The 19182-nt window shown below is 42.8% G+C and overlaps 1 protein-coding gene across 1 annotated transcript in view; it reads right to left on the bottom strand.

The window, feature by feature from the left end:
* SLC35D1 (solute carrier family 35 member D1) overlaps positions 1-19182 on the bottom strand; it is a 48613-nt gene that overhangs the window by 28521 nt on the left and 910 nt on the right. Inside the window, exons 2-8 of the mRNA XM_070592236.1 lie at positions 18990-19023; positions 18806-18892; positions 18055-18122; positions 16386-16457; positions 14890-14958; positions 12136-12238; positions 8394-8486 (exon numbers count right to left, since the gene is read on the bottom strand). Coding sequence (XP_070448337.1) covers positions 8394-8486; positions 12136-12238; positions 14890-14958; positions 16386-16457; positions 18055-18122; positions 18806-18892; positions 18990-19023 — 526 coding nt within the window. The remainder of the gene's footprint in view (positions 1-8393; positions 8487-12135; positions 12239-14889; positions 14959-16385; positions 16458-18054; positions 18123-18805; positions 18893-18989; positions 19024-19182) is intronic.

Here is a 19182-nt window from a genome sequence, read left to right as displayed (position 1 = left end):
ACACAGAACTCGAAGGGCTCTCTGCCACAAGCCCTGCCATCCTCAATCTTGGCTGAGTGGTGGCTGTGCTTACAGACTGAATGTACAAAGATGCTTTCTCAGGCTTCCCTTCTTTTTTTTTCGTCTCCCCAAAGCCCCCCCCAGTACATAGCTGTAGATTCTAGTTGTGAGCACCTGTGGCTGTGGCATGTGGGATGCCTCCTCAATGTGGCCTGGCGAGCAGTGCCAGGTCCACACCCAGGATCCAAACCAGGGAGATAGAGTGTGCAAACTCAGCCACTTGGCCAGGGGGCCGGCCCCCTTTCCTTCTGTTTTGAACAAAGTCCCTGGCTCTACAGGTGCAGGCAGTGTAATGGAGTACCACCGGCCAACACCACCACGGGCGTGAAGAGAACGTGGCATAATCAATGGGCAAATGGCTCATATGGACCTACCACTTCCTAAAACTAGGCATTTGGTTTGAATGAAACTTTCAGTTAAACAAAAATATTTGGGGAAAAAAAGGCTTAATGAAAACATATGCTCTTTAGTTGCTTAGGTTAAGGAAACAGAGAGAGAACGGGAGTATCCGAGTAAGATTAGGCAATAAGACTACATCATCAATGACATAATCAATAAAATCTGGTCCAGGAATACAATCAGATTTTGCCTTACGCACCAGCTCTACTGGACTGACTCTGGTTGTGTGCACCACCGTCTGAGGGAACAGACTGAGGCTACGTCTAGGCTCAGCAAGAACACGCTGTGCGACTGGGAAACATCTGCCATGCGCACAAGATCACATTAGCGCCCACTAGCCGCCCCAATGTAGCACGAAGCACGGAGTAATTTCAACACGCACTTGAGTCTTAGATGCACCCACTCTCACTCCCAGGAAAATCTGCTAAGCAGAGTTGCCAGCAGTAAAATCCAGAGCACGACTGGGACACTGTGTGTGTTCGTACCTCCCTTCTCGCTATAAAGTCTAAAAATAAATAAACCACTTAGCCTTTGGACTTCATGGTAAAGGAAGAAGGTTGACGATACCATTCTGTTTTGAAAATTCTTTCCTCAAGAAACTATTGAGAAAAAACTGGAATCCTTATCCTAGAAAGTAAACTGCTAGGAAACTTGCTAAGACGGAAGATAATGTCAGTGGTGCAGATGACGTGCATGGCTCCCTGGCGCCCCCGGGAAAGTCAGTTCATGGAGCCAGAGGTCCTGGGTACCACCCCATCCTCTGCACTACTGTAGCCATTTGCCACAGTGTCTCCTGCCCTCTCTCGGCTCCTAGCTCAGACAATGAATCAGAACTCAGACATCTTCACTGGCTCTGCCACCTATGTGACACCTACGTATCATGGCAAAACAACACACTCCAGCTTACCAATGGGGTCACCGACTCTTATTTGAAAAACACATATCCTCAAAGGAAAGAATGGCTAAAAACATTACTTTGTCAGTCAAACAATATACAGGCAAAGTGTAGATCTAGTCATTCCTAACTAAAGAATAACTAACCCAACCCACTTGTTTTACGTATGAGAACGCCAGGGCCCAGAAGGAAGAAGGGACCTGTCTATGAGGAGAGAAGGATTCAAGGTTTGGGAATAAGTCAATATGGTCCACGGAGTGACCCAGAAAAGATTAATAACTCAGACAGGCTAAACAGCCTAAAAATTCTTCACTGTTCAGTCAGCTATGCTGAGTAAGAGACACCTCCAGGTAGACAATCTGTGCAGCAACTTCTGTAAAACGCATCTGAGCCATGTAACTTAACCAGCGAGAGAATGAAGACACTACACAAGGTCCCAGGGCCTATAGTGCTGGCCTTGTGAGACCTACAGCAAGGGGTCTGTTCCTCCATCCTGACGTGAGCACACCTAGCAGCGTGTGCTGTCAGAAAGCCAGTTCCAGCCCCTGTGACTGTGAATCACACCTCTGTGCTGTGGACACTCCCTTTAGGAGGCAGCCACCAGCAAGTTTAAACAGAGTGTGTCCTGACTGACACTGCGGGAAGTCATTAGTCAACTGATGCCTGTTCCACCCTTATCTGGGTTAACGAGCTATCTTTCATTAACAGTAAGCTGGCTTTTACAGGATACATAGTTTTTAAAAAAGGAGAACGTTTTAAAGTTAGAAGACATATGTTTTAAAAAAACAGAATGCTGAATATATTGGTTCTTTGGTTTCTGGCAATCCCGGGACTTTGAGAACCCTGAATAAACTTTTTAATTACACACACACACAATCCCGGGACTTTGAGAACCCTGAATAAACTTTTTAATCTCACACACACACACACCCACACACACACCCACACACACGTTTGGTTTCTCAGGACGACTGGCCAAGGACTGGCATCATTATCCACTGGGATGAGCTGTTGGTCTAGATCTTGCCTTTCCATTTTGATGGTAATTTAGTTTTCCTCTTCAGCCTTCAATTTCTGCTGAAAGGTTGTGTGAGCCCCACCAACTGCTCTGCACCACTCTGCCTCCCTGGGAGCTGACCTTTCAGAGCCCTCGGACCGGATTCCTGTCCTAACAGAGGGAAGTCTTCCCTCCGCTGCCAACAAGGTTTATAGTGGGATTTTGGGAAAAATAATTGAGATCTGATTTTGCTTCCACTTGCATCCAGGGTCAAGAGCTTGCCACTCTGAATGATGAGAATGAATTAATTTGTCCCACATCCCCCAGTTATTTTTAAATTTATGATTCATCACAGGATGGTCATATTATTTATAGAAAAACTTTATCTTTTTTTATTGTTCCTTTTATAAGGTTTAATCTAAAATACATCCACATGGTTCTACAATCCAACATAAGAAGATAAATAGGTCTCCCTACCATTCCTGTTCTCTACTTACTCTCTTCTCTCTCTACACACACACACACATTGGCCGTTACTTTATTAGTTTTATGTGCATTCTTCCAGAGTTTCTTTACTTAAGTAATAAGTGAATAAAAGGTATGTGTTTATATATTCTTTGGCGGTTTTTTTTGAGGAAGATTGGCCTTGAGCTGACATCTGTTGCCAATCTTCTTTTTTTTTCTCCCCAAAGCCCCAGTACATAGTTGTATACCCCAGGTGTACATCAATCTACTTCTTCTATGTGGGACGCCGCCACAGCATAGCTTGATGAGCAGTGGGTAGGTCCACATGCGTGATCCGAACCCGTGAACTCCAGGCCGCTGAAGCAGAGCGCATGAACTTAACCACTCAGCCACAGGGCCCACCCCTGTGTATATATTCTTGTTTTTCCCTTTTTATTTTACTCAAAAGGTAGCATGCCATACACATTGTGTTACACCGTGCTTTTTCATTTAACAACATATCTTGGAGATCTTTTCATTCAATACATAGGGAGCTTCCATGCAAAATGGCCCAGGGCCGGGACAGCCAGGGGGTCCAACAGATGAGAGCAGTTATTAGCCTGGGTTCTCAGAAGCCCAGGAGCAGCTGCTCACCCAACTGTCAGCACAGCAGCCTGGTCTCCACACTGGCATGTGTCCTACTTCTCAGAAACCATCTCAGCCCCGGAAAGGGCCCTACCCAGAGAACCAACCAACTCAGCTGATGCAACATCCTCAGTTTCCACACGACAAAGCAGGGAAGAGAGCAGAAGGGACTTGTCCAGGGTCAGACAGTGGTCAAGGCAGAACTGGAGGCTGCTGGTCTTCTGCATTCCAGCCCCAAAGTCTCTCCATTGTACCACTTACATCACAAAAATTTAGGGATTTGTCACTATCTGCACAATTTCAAATTCCTGTGTCTAGCACTGGTCCCAACTGAGAAGGGAGCAGGCTGTGATGTGGTGGGAAGGGCGAGAGCACTAGCAGTAGAGTCAGGAGATCTGGGTTCTGGTCCTGAGCCCTCTTTGGCCCCCAGTTTCCTCATCTGTGAAATAAGAGGCTGGAACTACTGAAAATAAGAGGCTCACTGTGGTCTCTCCCAGTGCCCAGTCCTTGACCTCCACCTCCTGACCACCCTGCAGAGCGGTCTTACAGTTGTGCCCGTGCTCCTGCTATTAGTCAACCTAGAGCACTTCCTTTGCTTCTCTTCCTCCACATCCTTCAAGGCCCACCTTGACTTTTCCTGGCATCTCCCTATTCCGAAAATGCTCCCTGTGAACCAGCTGACACTCCCGCCTCACCACTGAGAACCTGCTCTCCCCTCAACCTGGCTCACTCCTCCCAAAGAGCCGCACAATCGGGTCCCCCAGTCCACGCAGCTCGGAGTCTGCCCAGGTGAAGCGCCTTCCCTAACCTTCTTACCCAAACAGCACTTCCCACCCCTCTCCTGTCTCCGGGCTCTACACAGCTCTCAGCACGCAACCGTGTCTAGTCTATCTCCGCCCATGGGAACGCAAGCTCCTTGAAAGCAGGGACGTGCCTTTTCTTTTTTTTAACTTAGAACAGCACCTGACACGTAATAGACACTCAATAAATATTAGCTGAATGAAAGAAACATGATTATTTCTAACAATTAAGTGGCCACAAGGCCAAGCTGCAGGCTCCACTTTTAATACTACTGCGAAGCGTTTCTCACACCCAAGCGCTTGGTCTGAGAAAGCCCTGCATGGAGTCCCAGTAGGAGGGAAAATAAGTCAGGGAGGCAACAACGGGCTTTGAGAGACAGATGTAGCCAGGCACCCAGGGAGGGACCTATCTGGAGTCAGTCAGACTGGTTCTACTGCGGAACTCTGCCGCTGGGCAACCTTAAGCACGTCCTCACCCTCCATAAATCACACAACCCACCTCACAGGCAGACAACGAGGATGAGGGAAAGGAGCACGTGGAAGCATCCGGTCAGGCACAGGGCATCACACCCTCCAGGTAAAGTATTACCAAAGGCCAGGAGCAGGCTCAGATTATTCATACGGGAAGAGCTTTATTTAAAGACAAACTGTCACACACAAGCGTTTACTCTTAAAAAAATATGTGCACATACACAAATGTTTGTCTACTTATATGTATGCATATTTTGGAATAAAGCACAAGTCTAAAAGACACACAGGGAAAATGAACCCGACTTACTAGAAAACTCTCGCCTGAAGCCTGCCACAAACCCCACTCTGTAATGTGAACCCCTCTTGCCAGGACTTCAGACCAACAGTCCACTGATGACTAAGAAACGGAACCTTCCAGTGGAAGAAATGAACTGCAACCTCTTCTACGAGCCTCCTGAACACAGCAGGTCACCCATGGCTCCACCCACTGTCTCTATGCTGGTTAACAACAGGAAGCCACTAAGCCTCCTCTCTAAGTTACATCTCGGACAACCACCCCCAGAACAGGGTAGCATTACTTGTTGCATTCGATGGATAAGAAAACCAAGCCCCAGCTCCTCTAAAAAGCCAATCTTTTTTTAATTATTAAAGATGAGCACCTGAGCTCACATCTGTTGCCAATCTTATTTTTCTCCTCCTCCTCCCCAAAGCCCCCCAGTACATACTTGTATATTCTAGTTGTAGGTCCTTCTGGGTCTGCTGTGAGACGCTCACTCAACATGGCCTGATGAGCAGTGCCATGTCCGCGCCCAGGATCCGAACCAGCAAAACCCTGGGCCACAGAAGCGGAGCACATGAACTTAACCACTCGGCCACGGGGCCGGCCCCTAAAAAGCCCGTCTTGCTATTCAGCCCACACCGATTTCTTCCTAACCTGAACACTTACAGGACTGACTGACGGGCACGCACTTTGGTGCTAGATCTTACACCATCTCTGCAGCACGCCAAACGTCTTCCTTGTGTGGGAAGGACTGTTTCCTCTTTCTCACATATTCCCAAGAGAACTTGGCCCAGGGCTTTCTTAGCATAAGAAAGATGCTTAGAAACACCAATCTAAATTGAACATAGAATGAAATCGTAGTGACTTGTCTCATAAGCTCACAAGAAATTTAGGAACAGTGACAAACTTAGAATTCTCACTTTCTAAGTTTCAAGTTTAATTCACAACCTCCCAAAACAATACTAATTATTCACATCACTCATATTTTAATTTTGTTTGTAGGCAAAGCTCCATGAGGCATCCATCCCCAACAAGGAGAAAGAACTGACCCACTTCCATTTTACACCCGACAATGCCCCTGAAACACTTCTCCCACAGAACCTGTAACAGTTCATTGCTCTGATGTTGACAGGGCTGCTCCCCAAGACAACCGTATGGTCCTCAAAAGCAAGAACACCATCTAAGCCATCTTCTTTTTTCTTATCACCTGAGCCTTATCACCTAGCACTGTGAGACACACAACAGCACTAAATAACCATTGGAGATTGTTAGAGGCAGAGCAGGTTAAGGAAAGAATGTTAAGAAAAAGAGCATGAGATGGCAAGACTGCTAGCCAGTGTGCCCATCTACACCCCACTAAATGTTTTATAAGAACCACATTAATTACTAATAAGAGTGAGGATGAAGAAAAATGTATGTGAAACCCAAAACACCGATGGGGTTTGATTACACAGCAGTGAGTTCAGCTTCCATAATTAATCTATCATCCCACCTTCAAAGTACCTAGACGAATTCTGTCATTCTTAAAAACCATTATTCTTCCAAATAAACCTTTTTGAACTCTGCCTGGCACTTTCATTGGGAAAAACAAAAAGATCACTCAAATCCCACTCCTCTGCTTCCAAAAAAAAAAAGAGTAAGAGAAAAACCTAAATCTCATCCTAATATAGCCGACAAAGTAATTTTTTCCACTATGAGTAAACATTCTTAATTATACTGAAGCATCTCAAATTGAATGTGTGTTACTGAACTTTGAAATATGCATGAATTATGCTACAACCTGGCAGATGACTTCTAGATAAATGATCATTACTCAGGAATGGAGAAATATTTTCCTTGGTCAATTTTTTCAAGTAGCTACAAGCCACTAGTCAAAGTTTCAAGTTAATGAAAATTCTACCTTTGCCAAGTCTGTAGAATACCTAACCCCATTAATTCTTCCAACTTTCCCATGTGCAGATTGGCCTCAAGATTCGGAACCCTCTGTGCTGCCATGAGCGGCCTGGCTACTTCACATTCATTCTTGCCCCAAAGCCACAGAGCGAGGGGTGCTCCTGCCAGACACTTCGAAAGGGAGGCAGAACACTGAGGAAAGACCACGGCCTCTGGAGTCAGGCTTGGGTTCAAATCCTGACTCTACTACCCACCGACAGTACGACGATGGGCAAGCTACTCAGTCTCTCTGAACCTCTACTGCCACACTGGTAAAATAGGGATAATTCCACTGTTCTAGGGCATTATGGGAACTACATTTTATTACGTACACAGAGTGACCAGCACATAACAGGGAATCAATTGATGTTAGTTTCTCTTCCCACTTTTTTCAAAGCCACAGGATACTTATTCAACACCCTCTATTAGTCAGAGCAATAGCTCTGTGTCCTACTTTGGAGCCATTCTTAGGCATGCTGGCAGCCAGGTCACAGTTCATTAAAACACTGACACATGTTCCAGGTGACCTATGCCAGTTTTTTAAAAGAAAGAGTTCTTGATGAAAACACAAAACAGCTTTATAAGCAGTCACTCCTGTCCTGCCTTTGATGCAAGAACAATTTTTTACAGTCTAACTACTTTCAAAAACCTCTTCTCTTTATTCCGGCTCCCACTGGTTTGTGGGAATTGTCACTGTCATTAGAGTAAATAACCAACACATTTATTCTGAAGAAACTACTCGCCAGAAGAATCGCTAGACGGACTCTTGGGACAGAAATCCTTGGCAGAATTCTAGATTTCCATTTAGTTTGCAAAACTGTGTGAATTCTAACAAAATGGTATCAATTTTTCTCCTATGAATACGAGCTTGTTTTAGAGAAAAAACTCTTGTCTGGATTTATTTTGCTCCTCTATTCTGGATTTATTTGGCTAAACATTTGCAGAAAGAGTAAACTCTTCTATTAGTTGCTATTTATATGGTTAAGTCACCACACAAGTGCTAAATAGCTCCTGAGGGAAAAAACCAGCTTGGGATTTAAGCCAGGTGAAAACTGTGCAAAAAACAGAGCTCAAGAGATTTGAGCCTAGCATTTTGTCTGGGTTTGAAGAATTCTGCTATTTCAGGATTTTTCGTTTCTCAAGAATGGTTCGTGACTGCTCCTATTTTGCAGTTTAGAAGAAATGTAAGAGTTCCCTTCCTATGTCCTGCTGGCACAGAAGAGAAGGGCACCAGCTAGCAGGCGCTATTTTTACACTGACAGCCAGAGCTATTCTGAGCGATTTTAGGACTATCCAATACTTACGCCAAGAGAAAAGGTTAGCATGACATCAGCAAGCTAAAAAGTAAATTCTGGTTTTGGACACTTAAGAAGCACATTCTTTTTAACAACCCCCCAGTCTATCTTCTGGTCGTAAATAATAATACAATTCAAAAACATAAGCCATTGAACCATAATTAGAAAGTCTTACCTTTTGCGCATCTCCTGTAAAATACGCGATGGCCAGGGTGGGCAGAATCATGAACAGAGCATTGTAATAGAGCAGACCGTACTTTCCCAGCTCCTAGGATAGGACATAATTAGCTGTTTCATTTGGCTCTAGCAGATAGAAATACTCAACTTCATACAGAGTGTCACCCCCATTACACGCACACACACACACACCCCTCCCCTAGAAAATACACAGCAAATTAGTCAAGTCAGAAGTTTTGCAGACATTGATCACCTAAGCTTTCAAAACAAACAAAAAAGCAAACTTACAAGATTTTAAATTCATTTGAAATAAATTCTTTGAGTGCTTAAGATCAGAGAAATAAAAATGACATCAACTTGCTGCCTCAAAACAGCAAGTGGGGAAGACGTTTTTCCGAACACACACACACAGCTCTATAGACACACACCCCTGTGGCCCGTCCCTTTCCAGAATGGACTCAAGTCATCAGTCAGTCATGGGCTTTTCGGAACCATAACAGAGGCCATTTAGGAGAGACAGAAGGACAGATCCAGGCACACAGAGTCATACCTAGACCAACACAGACACAGAGCTTCCCAGTGAAGTATTTCTGACAACACGCAAGTGAGGCACAACGCAGATGAAGATTACGGTATCCACAACTCCCAAAACACAGGATGACTAGTTGCGCCCTCAGCTACTGGGGAGCAACGAAGGACCACACACGTCTTGAAACACAGGGAGCCTATGAGACCGCTGGGTCCACTCTGATTCTCACATGCCTGAGACACTCAGCAGGAAGCAGAGTCGCTGAAAAAGGAGGCCAGAGTTTGGGAGGAGGAGAGAGGAGAAGGCGCAGTGGACAGCGACACCTGACTAACTTCCGTGACTGAAAGATCACTGAAAGACGGGAAAAGTCAAACTGCTTCTCAAAAGCAGCTTCGAGAAACTAGAAACAAATACCCAACGAGAGAAAACTAGTTGATTAGGCTGTCACATAACTACATAATGAAACAGTATGCAACCACTAAAAACGTTTAATAACACCGACTGACAAGGAAATGTGTTCATGAAACAGCACTAAACAAAAAATAGGTTAGGAAACACGCATCATCCCCCTTGTTTAAAGTTTTCCACAGTTGAGTGTGTCCACGTGCACACACTGAAGGACATCCACCAGAACACTGCTTCTCACCTGACGGTAGGATTACAGACTTAGTTTTCTTCCTCTCGATTATCCATGTTTCTACTACTTCTACCATAAATCTGTTACTAGTGTGACTGCTTTGAAGTTAAAAATGTTTTAAATGCAACAGCTACGTTCAGTCTGAAATGCGGCACTAACTTTCTGCCCGATGACTCACGCTGAAGGGACGATGATTATGAGCAGTCCTGAAACTATGTATGCAATAAAACTCCGGCTTTACAAAATGCATCTCGGTATGGCCACACTGCCTCTTGGATAAACCAAATAACCGACGGCTTCCGGCCACCACAAGCATCAGTGAAAGTGTGCCTCATCCCTAGGGCAGCAAGAAAAAAGCCAGACCAGGACAAAACAGCCTTTAACAACAGGTGCCCAGTCAGCCAGAGACAAGGGTGTTATCCAGGAAGGAGAGGATGTCCACACACACACACACACACACAGACACCTGACAAACAGCAAAAACTTAAATGCCAAACTGTTGTTTTTCTTTTCACATTTTAACTTGTTTTGAGTACCTTTTTCCCTGCCTTCTTACACTGAGTACATGGATAAAACTTAGTTTAGGCATCGACACAAACCTGTGTTCCTGCACCGTGTTCTTCTATGGTGCTGCCCTCAACACCGTCTAATGGCCCCTGAATCGTTTTTGAGCCCTTCCATTGGACTTCTACAGTGCCCTGTTTATTTCTGACCTGTTGTTGGCTGACCTTTCAGACTACTGGAAGCCTCTGTGCCTCTAAACAGAATTCCAGCTTCCAGTGTGTTGCTCCCAATCCATAAACTATGAAAAGCAGATCAATATGCTCAAAAGTTCCTATACGAGTCAGTCTTAAGTTACTTCTGAGTGAGGAACTATGGAGCTCTCCCGGGAATAAAATACTCAGAAACTCTCTCTGCTTTCTTCCAGGTTCTAGGATGTACCCTAGAATGTGCTGTCCAACACAGCGGCCACTAGCCCTAGGCTGCTATTTCAACTTAATTACATTAAACTACTAATTCAGTTCCTCAGTTGTGCCAGTCACTTATCAAGTGCTCGACAGCCACATGGGGCTAGTGGCTGCTGTTAATGGCAGCAGAGAGACAGAAAATTTCCATCATCAGAGAAACTTCTATTGGACAGCACTGTTTAGATAACCGAGGCTGCCTGACAAATGAAATGTTACTATTCATACCTATTTTCCAAAGCAGCAAATGGGCTGAAGGAAAAAACAGAGTAGAACTAAGCCTCTAACTGCTCCCTTTTCTCTATTTCAAAAAGATGAAATGTTTTAATAGTAGCTTCCGCTAAAATGCAATTATCTTAGAGAGCCAGCAAGGCAAATAAATGGAGAAAAAGACATGAAAGGCATATTTAAAGAAAATTTGTTGGAACCAGATCTACACTGACCCCAGCTCTTCAAGGATATTCAAAATAAAGATTCTCTGAGAATAAGGAAAGCTCCCGGGATGGCCATGCATGGTACGGTTCTTTCAGGAGAGGGCAAAGCCCCCACCGAGACGATACAAACTCGATACCAACACTACTGTTGAGCAGGGAGGGGATGATCTGAGCTCCAAGAAAGGCCCTGAGTTTCAGAAATACTGTACATACAACAGAGCACACCAAAAACCAAGCCAACAGGTCATCTGACTGAAAGGAAAACATGAGTAGGAAAATGAGATAAAGCCATGGTCAGTTACAAGACTTAAAGAAGAGATTAAAAACACACCAGCTGCTCAGGAAAAACTATGGTGCCATCTACGATAAATATCTCATGTGGGTCCTTATACAGGACACAGGATGAGAGAAAGAACAACTCCTTCTACAACGACCCGATGATATCAGAGCTGAGCGCCACAGAGCTTCTTGTGACAACGACATATGCTCACACCACAATGCAGCAAGAGCACTGTGGCTCAGGTACTCAAGCTTTCTGGTGGTCTGGCTTGATCTAAAACTAAAATTGAGCGTGTCTATATTCAAAGCATATAGCAAGCAAACAAAAGCTATCTGGAAAGCCTTTGTGAGCACACTGCAGGTTGAGGGAAAGTAGCTGGGTACACAGAGCTCATGCCTAAGAGATGGAGGCCGGGGAGCTGGCGTTGCCCCGAGAGAGACAGCGACCCCAGCGCTCCCTGCTTGTAGGACAAATATGCAGTCCATCTTGTTCTGTGCCCCTTCCAACACCCACTTCTCCTCAATCGGCTCGAGAGCTTCCAGTTATCTCTCTCTTGCCCAGGCCCCTCACCAAGTCCTGCAGAACACAGCCATGAACATTCATGACACTTTTCTCTCAAGAGCACTCGTTACTAACACCCCTATCTCACTCAAAGTCAACATTCACCCAATGCCTTCCAGAAAAGCCAACAGTTAAATCCAATTGCTAATTCATTAATTGAAAAATAAAGTTTCTTACATGAGCATCAAAGTACAGGCATTCTACCCTCAGAGATCCCATCTTTCCCATCCCTTCTAAGTATTTTTCTTTATTCCTCACTTTCCCCTGATGACTTGATATTACCATTCCTAACATCAGTAACCATGTCTTAAAGAAGCTTTAAATTGCTACCTACTTTTGAATCTAATTTTTGCTTTACGTATGCACCATTTGCTGCTGTCAGGACATCGTTTATCAGAATAAAAACATATCCTTCCAGATCAAATGCCAAGTCAGAGCTGCAAAACATAAGGAACACTTTAATAACAAGTTACATTTAATGGACATGCATTTAATTTTAGATAGGTCTGAACTATAATATTTGCAAGAACATATTGTTATCTAGGTAAGTGAACATCAGGCATTTTATCAGCTGCTGGTATTTCTTGATTCCTGGTTACAGTGTGCAATTTCATACTTAATAAGGGAGTATTCAGAAATGAGAGCACTAGCATTTAAACACAAAAATTAGCAATAACCAATCATGTCAGCTAATAGCACACTGCTCTAAATTCAGTCAGCAAACAACAAGCAGCAACCAAATTCACCATTACAATCCACCTGAAGCAGACAAAAGGCATCAGAGGTCAATTTCATAGACAAAGAAACTGAAAGACAAAGTTGTTAATGTGATTTTCCCAAGGGTCACATAACAGGTAGGACTATCTTGCAAAGGTGGTTGGGCCACTGGGTAGCATTTCTTTTTTTTTCTTTTCTTTTTTTTTTTTTTTGAGGAAGATGAGCCCTGAGCTAACTGCTGCCAATCCTCCTCTTTTTACTGAGGAAGGCTGGCCCTGAGCTCACATCCGTGCCCATCTTCCTCTACTTTATGTGTGGGACGCCTACCACAGCATGGCTTGCCAAGTGGTGCCATGTCCACACCCGGGATCCGAACCGGCGAACTCCAGGTCGCCGAAGCGGAATGTGTGAATTTAACTGCTGTGCCACCGGACTGGCCCCCTGGGTGGCATTTCTGAAGTGTGGATCGCGGTTAGTCCTAACCAAGATGAAGCTACAACAGTGTCGAAGCACACAGCATGAACTCAAATACTTAAATAATTGCATATGAGGTATAACTGGCAGGATTAGGGAAACTGAAGTTTTCTAGTATTTAGCGGAACACCAAGCACAATATAAGAACTTAGTAAGTTGAACAGAATAAATGAAAATCTCAGTAAAGTAAGCCCTCAGCATACTTTAGCACCCTAGCTAAAATAGCGGCCTCACAGTCTGTCATTTTACAAAGACACTACACATTTGTAGCTAAACTACCACATGGAACGAGGCTTCTGAGGCGCTTCAAGCCACTGCCATTTGAGGCAGAAACAGCCTAACTAACGCACACCTGCTCTTCCAAGCAGCCTGAGGTCCCTCTAACTTCAGACTCCCTTCCTCCCAGTCTCTTTCGGAAGCAAAAGGTTCTCATTGAGACAAGGCTGGTCCAGAGAGCATTCCTCCTCAGAAACTCTCTGCAGGCCAGTTAGCCCTGAGGAACTCCTGTTGTTTGCCCCAATTTTGCATCCCACCAGCTTCAAGGAAATGCTTCAAAGACAAGCAGGGCAGCTCTAAAAAGAAAGGGAGGGGCCTTGGGTAGAATTTTCCTCCAAGGAAGCAGTGCTGCCTAGACGGATTCAGTCAGCTACACGACAAAACTCTAGTAACCAACTGTTCTAGCCTCTGTTTTTAGGAACGAAATTTCACTTGGAGATTTAGGGTGGAAGAGGACTTGACTTATAATACTTTCCCCCCACCTACAGCACAGGGATATGATGAATGAGCCAATCCAATAGCACACTGAACTCCCAGATGGAAAATACACGTCCCACAGAGTTTGTGGCATTAGCGAACCCACATACGCAGGCCCTGGGAAAAGCAAAACGTTGGAGAAGGCTTCTGGCCATCATTTTAACTTTCTCAGTCTTTGGGTATACATTTTCTCCACTCATTTTAAAACTAAAACGTAAGAACAATGGAAAAAGCTTTAATAATTTAATAGAATATCTAAGTTATGGCTTTTGTGATATATCTTAAGTGAGGCCAAATAAAGCAATTCTATTATTTACTATTCCCCAAGGCAAATAATTCCTGGTCATTTGCCTTTTATGAGACACTATTTTCTTTACCAGCATGCAAAGTAAAAGAATGCCCCGAGAGCTATGAAAGTGCAGGCTCTGGAGGCAGGCACAGGTTCAAATTCCAGCTCTGCGGTGTGCTGGCTGTGTGACCTTGAGAAAGTCTTTGAACTTAGGTTTTAGTTTCCTCAACTATAAAATAGGAAAACTATACCCATATCTTTCAGAGTTGTTGTGAAGAATACATAAATATGTGTAAAATGCTGAACATATTGTATGGCACGTGGTATGTGCCCAATAAGCAGAAGATGGTAAAATAAACGCTAAATTACATGAATTTAACTTTTAAAAACCCTAATAATCTCATTTTGCCTGGCTTGCTCTTAATACAACCAAAAAGATGTAGTTTTTTTTTTTTTTTTTTTTTGGTGAGGAAGATTCGCCCTAACATCTGTTGCTAATCCTCCTCTTTTTTCACTTGAGGAAGATTGGCCCTGAGCTAACACCTGTGCCAATCTTCCTCTACTTTGTATGTGCAATGCCTCCAAAGCATGGCTGATGAGCAGAGTAGGTCCACACCCAGGATGCAAAACCATGAACCCAGGCCACCAAAGCAGAGCATGCAGAACTTTAACCACTCGGCCACTGGGCTGGCCCCCAAGATTTAGCTTTTTGAAGAGCCTTTGGATGCTTTTCAAGACATGGTTCTTATCCAGCCTATAAAAAATTCTCTTTATTCATAATTGGTCATTTATTATGAATAACTATTGATACTTTCTAATGTGCTCTCATAGGTTTTACACAGGCCCACATCTTACCTGGCAGCTACGAAAGCTCCAATAATCATCGCAAATACAGTCATCTTGATACCCCAAGAAAAAGTCTTCCTACAAAATAAAACAATTAATATATAAATGTGACTTGAGTTATTCACAGACTCACTTTAGAACACAAGCAAAAAACATATGATGTTTTCTTTAATAAACCTATAAACAATCATGTTTCCGAGGAATGGATAATGTTTAGAAGGAACTGGAAAAACGTTTCCAAGAGATTGGATGTTTAAAAGAACCCCTTTGAGCTGGAGACATGAACAGACATTTCTCCAAAGAAGATATACTGATGGCCAATAGGCACATGAAAAGATGCTCATCATCACTGATCATCAGGGAAATGCAAATCAAAACTACACTAAGATATCACCTTACACCCGTTAGAATGACAAAAATATCTAAAACTAATAGCAACAAATGTTGGAGAGGTTGCGGAGAAAAAGGAACCCTCATACACTGCTGGTGGGAATACAAACTGGTGCAGCCACTATGGAAAACAGTATGGAGATTCCTCAAAAAACTAAAACTAGAACTACCATACGATCCAGCCATCCCACTACTGGGTATTTATCCAAAGAGCTTGAAGTCAGCAATCCCAAAAGTCCTGTGCACCCCAATGTTTATTGCAGCACTGTTTGCAACAGCCAAGACGTGGAAGCAACCTAAGTGTCCAGCAACAGACGAATGGATAAAGAAGATGTGGTACATATATACAATGGAATACTACTCAGCTGCAAAACAGAACAAAATCATTCCATTTGCAATAACATGGATGGACCTTGAGAGAATTATGTTAAGTGAAATAAGCCAGCGAGAGAAAGATAATCTGTGTATGACTCCACTCATATGAGGAATTTAAAATTATGGACTAAGAACAGTTTAGTGGATACCACGGGAAAGGTGGGGTGGGGGGTGGGCACAAAGGGTGAAGTGGTGCACCTACAACATGACTGACAAACATTAATGTACAATTGAAATTTCACAAGATTGTAACCTATCAATAACTCAATAAAAAAAAAAAGAACCCCTTTGATGAAGCAAAAACTTATTTTGTTATATAAATAAGCATACTCATTTTTTTCTTATTCTTCTCATTTGTGATTATTAATGCATTTGAACTTTTCAAATCAGAATTTCTTTAAGTAGAAAAGGGTCTCACATGTTCGTGATAAAAGCAGCCAAGACGTGAACACTATTGAAAACCTATGCTGGTGCTTCTGACCCGGCTGCACCCAGCGGCAGCAGTAGGTATACGAATTCTGGAAAGTACATCTTACGTTCAGACAGGTTTCCTTCGTAACCTTCCCGATTACTGCTCCCATAAACTATCAATTCCTACAGCAAAGGAAGAAAGTTGCCTAAACGTCTCAAAAGATAAAGTAGAAACAAGACAAATAATTTTAATATCTCATGTATGCTGGGCAGCTTTTCAAGGTGACTAAAGTTGGTTAAAGACTGGATATATTAGAAATTTGGCTCACTTGAGTAAAACTCCTTCAGCAAACATTGTAAACAGGATGGAGAACCTTCTCAGAACTGTAAACATTGGCAAGCTGCAAAAAAAAGAGAAACAGGTAATTGGGTGAAACAAAGTTTAACATTTTATTTTTTTTAAACTAAGTTTCTCCAAACTAGTATTTTAAAATAATGCTAATCTCTTCCTTCCATTATGGAAATTCCATGCTGATTAAACTGTGATTAAATTAAACCTTTATTTCTCTCTACAAATAATTCTTATTTGAAAGCCTGATGGGGTTGCTTTTATAAAACTACTAGAGATGAGGACACCAAACTAACTATAAAATGGTAGAGATCACACATTTATTATCAAAGACTACTAAGAGCAACTTTTCAATTTTAGTCTGCGTGTCTGGTAAACACCCTGAACAGTAACCTTGCTAGTCTTTAAGAGAATAAGACGTCTTTCTCCTTTCTTTCCTAGACTCACCTCCCTTTCCAACCCTCAACCCTCCAAACCACATCTCTGATAATCTCCCCCAAGAAACATCCCTTGGTTGTCCTTTTGTGGAAGTAATTTTGTCTTCCTCTAAAGTTTCAGAGCATTTTGCTTGCACTAATCCAACAGACAGCCTCTTGCCATACAGTCATTTGTGAATAAATCTCATCTCACTCCAAAGTGCCTTATACTGGCAATCAGAGATAGGGTGTGAACAGATGGATGGATGACAAAGTATGAAAAAGAGCGAACTCCAGACAAGCAGCACTTCGCAGCAGGCCTGCATTTCCTTCCGACCGGGTAATGAGATGGAAAAGGATGCCCCCACCCATGATAAATCTGACCTCCAGGACACCCTCCCCAGAGATTCACCGTGGCCATTCACTCAGGTTTCTGGGTTCTGAAGAAAGAGGAAATGAAAATCTCTCTGCCTCTGATCCTTAGAGAGCTCCTCCTTCTGTTTTACAATCATCCAATATAGCAGGGGCTTAGCTCATATGCAAGGGGTGAAGCCATGGGTTTCTGTTAAGTAGTTTCCCTATGCGTATAATTTTAATATCACAGACACCCAATATATACTCCACTCCTTAAGTGGAGAAGTCAAGAACTGGGAGGTTAGAGGATAACAAGACAGTGCTGTCACGGGGTAGAGAACTACTGCCTCTTTCTAAAAGCGACTATGCCGCCTCTGCAGTTATCCGGCCCGGGGAAAGTATTAATCATACTTGAATTAGGGTTCCATCTAATATTATTTTAACTACCTCAAGGTAAAAGAAAAACCAGCAAACTTCTCATATCCATCCTCTTATTTGGCTTGAGGAATTTGCCTAAAATATAATATTTATGAAGTGTGCCAAAGAATTGAAATCCCAAAAGCCAAGCATACATCCTCCACTATTGCAGGTCTGGAAAAATAATGAAAATCTCCCATCACAGATTTTATAACATTTTAAGACTTCCATCATCAAAGTGAGTGAAAAAACCCCAAAACAAACAAAAACTCCTCTTTCTCTTCAAACTTAAAGAACTTAAACAAAAGCCTTTGGTGTGATCTTCATTATTTAATAACAGAAACTTTCTAGTCCTTTCATTTTTTTCCAGAATCAATAACAATGTGTTAAATATTTAACATTCGATTACAATTTTAGGAATACATTATATTAACCTCACTAGTAAAATAAAGTTATCCATACTTCAGTTTCTTTGTGCTGAACAGTCCCGTGATTTGGTTCCCAAAATATAGTAGAGGTAGTGGAAACGTCTAGAAAATTTAAAAAGGGATAACAAAACTCAATAATAAAGATAGCTAAAACAAGGTCCTGTCAAACAGAAACAGTTTTGTTTATATGATCAAATTCTTCCCACTTAAAACATAAGGTTAGTTCTCATACACAATTGTGGTCCCCATGAAGCACCCACACAACATTATTCCTGGATAAACAGCACTACTACAGTAGAACGAGAGAGGAAAGAATGGACAGGGGGAAAAGAAACAGAAATATGAGTATGATCCAACCATAGGGCACAGAAGCATCCTTTGCTTTAAAACATGACAATGCATTAGCCCACTAGCAAAAGGAAAGGCATTTCATCCTCAAGCAGAGACAAGCAGAGGCAGACAGAAGAAGAAGATAAACCCCCAGAACAGTGAATGAATGCAGCCTACACCAGCCAAATTAGACGGATGCAGAAGATGCAAAACCGTCGTACTCCCAACAAGTGTTCATTAATTAAAACAGAACACAAGATTTGTAGGGGCTTTTTTCCTTAACTTTAAAGAGATTGTGAGACTTTTTTTTAAATACACGTTACTACTTTTACTCTTTACCCTCATTATACCCACTCTGGATTGGGCGATTTCAAGGCTGCAATTTTTAAATATGCAAAAAAATATATATAGTGACTTCTTTTCAGAAAATAAAGTATTACTTTAATTTTTTTTACCTTTCGAGGTACATTTCTATCAAGGTCAGGAAACTTGACCACTCTGAGCGCCTTTCCCACCCAGAGGACTGCCACTGTGGCCACCATCTGTAAACAGAGCACACAGATGCACTGTTCTACACAGAAAGACACACACACAAGTTCTAACGACACAAACCACGTAATGCTGAAGATTCCAACTAACCTGGCCAAGTCCAACACACAGGGAGGAGGGAAACCTACAGAAACGGGAGAGAGAAAAAAAAAACAGAGGGTCAGAAAAACCCCAACGCAGCTCTGTGAATTCAATCTGCACATCGACAACCTTAAAGCGCATTCTGATACAAAACACACTATCTGCCCCTTATCCAAACGGAAACGGGGGAGAAAAGTCCCCG

This window comes from Equus przewalskii, chromosome 24 (genome assembly GCF_037783145.1).
Source record: "Equus przewalskii isolate Varuska chromosome 24, EquPr2, whole genome shotgun sequence".
Taxonomy (NCBI): Eukaryota; Metazoa; Chordata; class Mammalia; order Perissodactyla; family Equidae; genus Equus; species Equus przewalskii.
The sequence above is the reverse complement of the archived record's forward strand: the minus strand, read 5'-3'. Positions and strand labels throughout refer to the sequence as shown.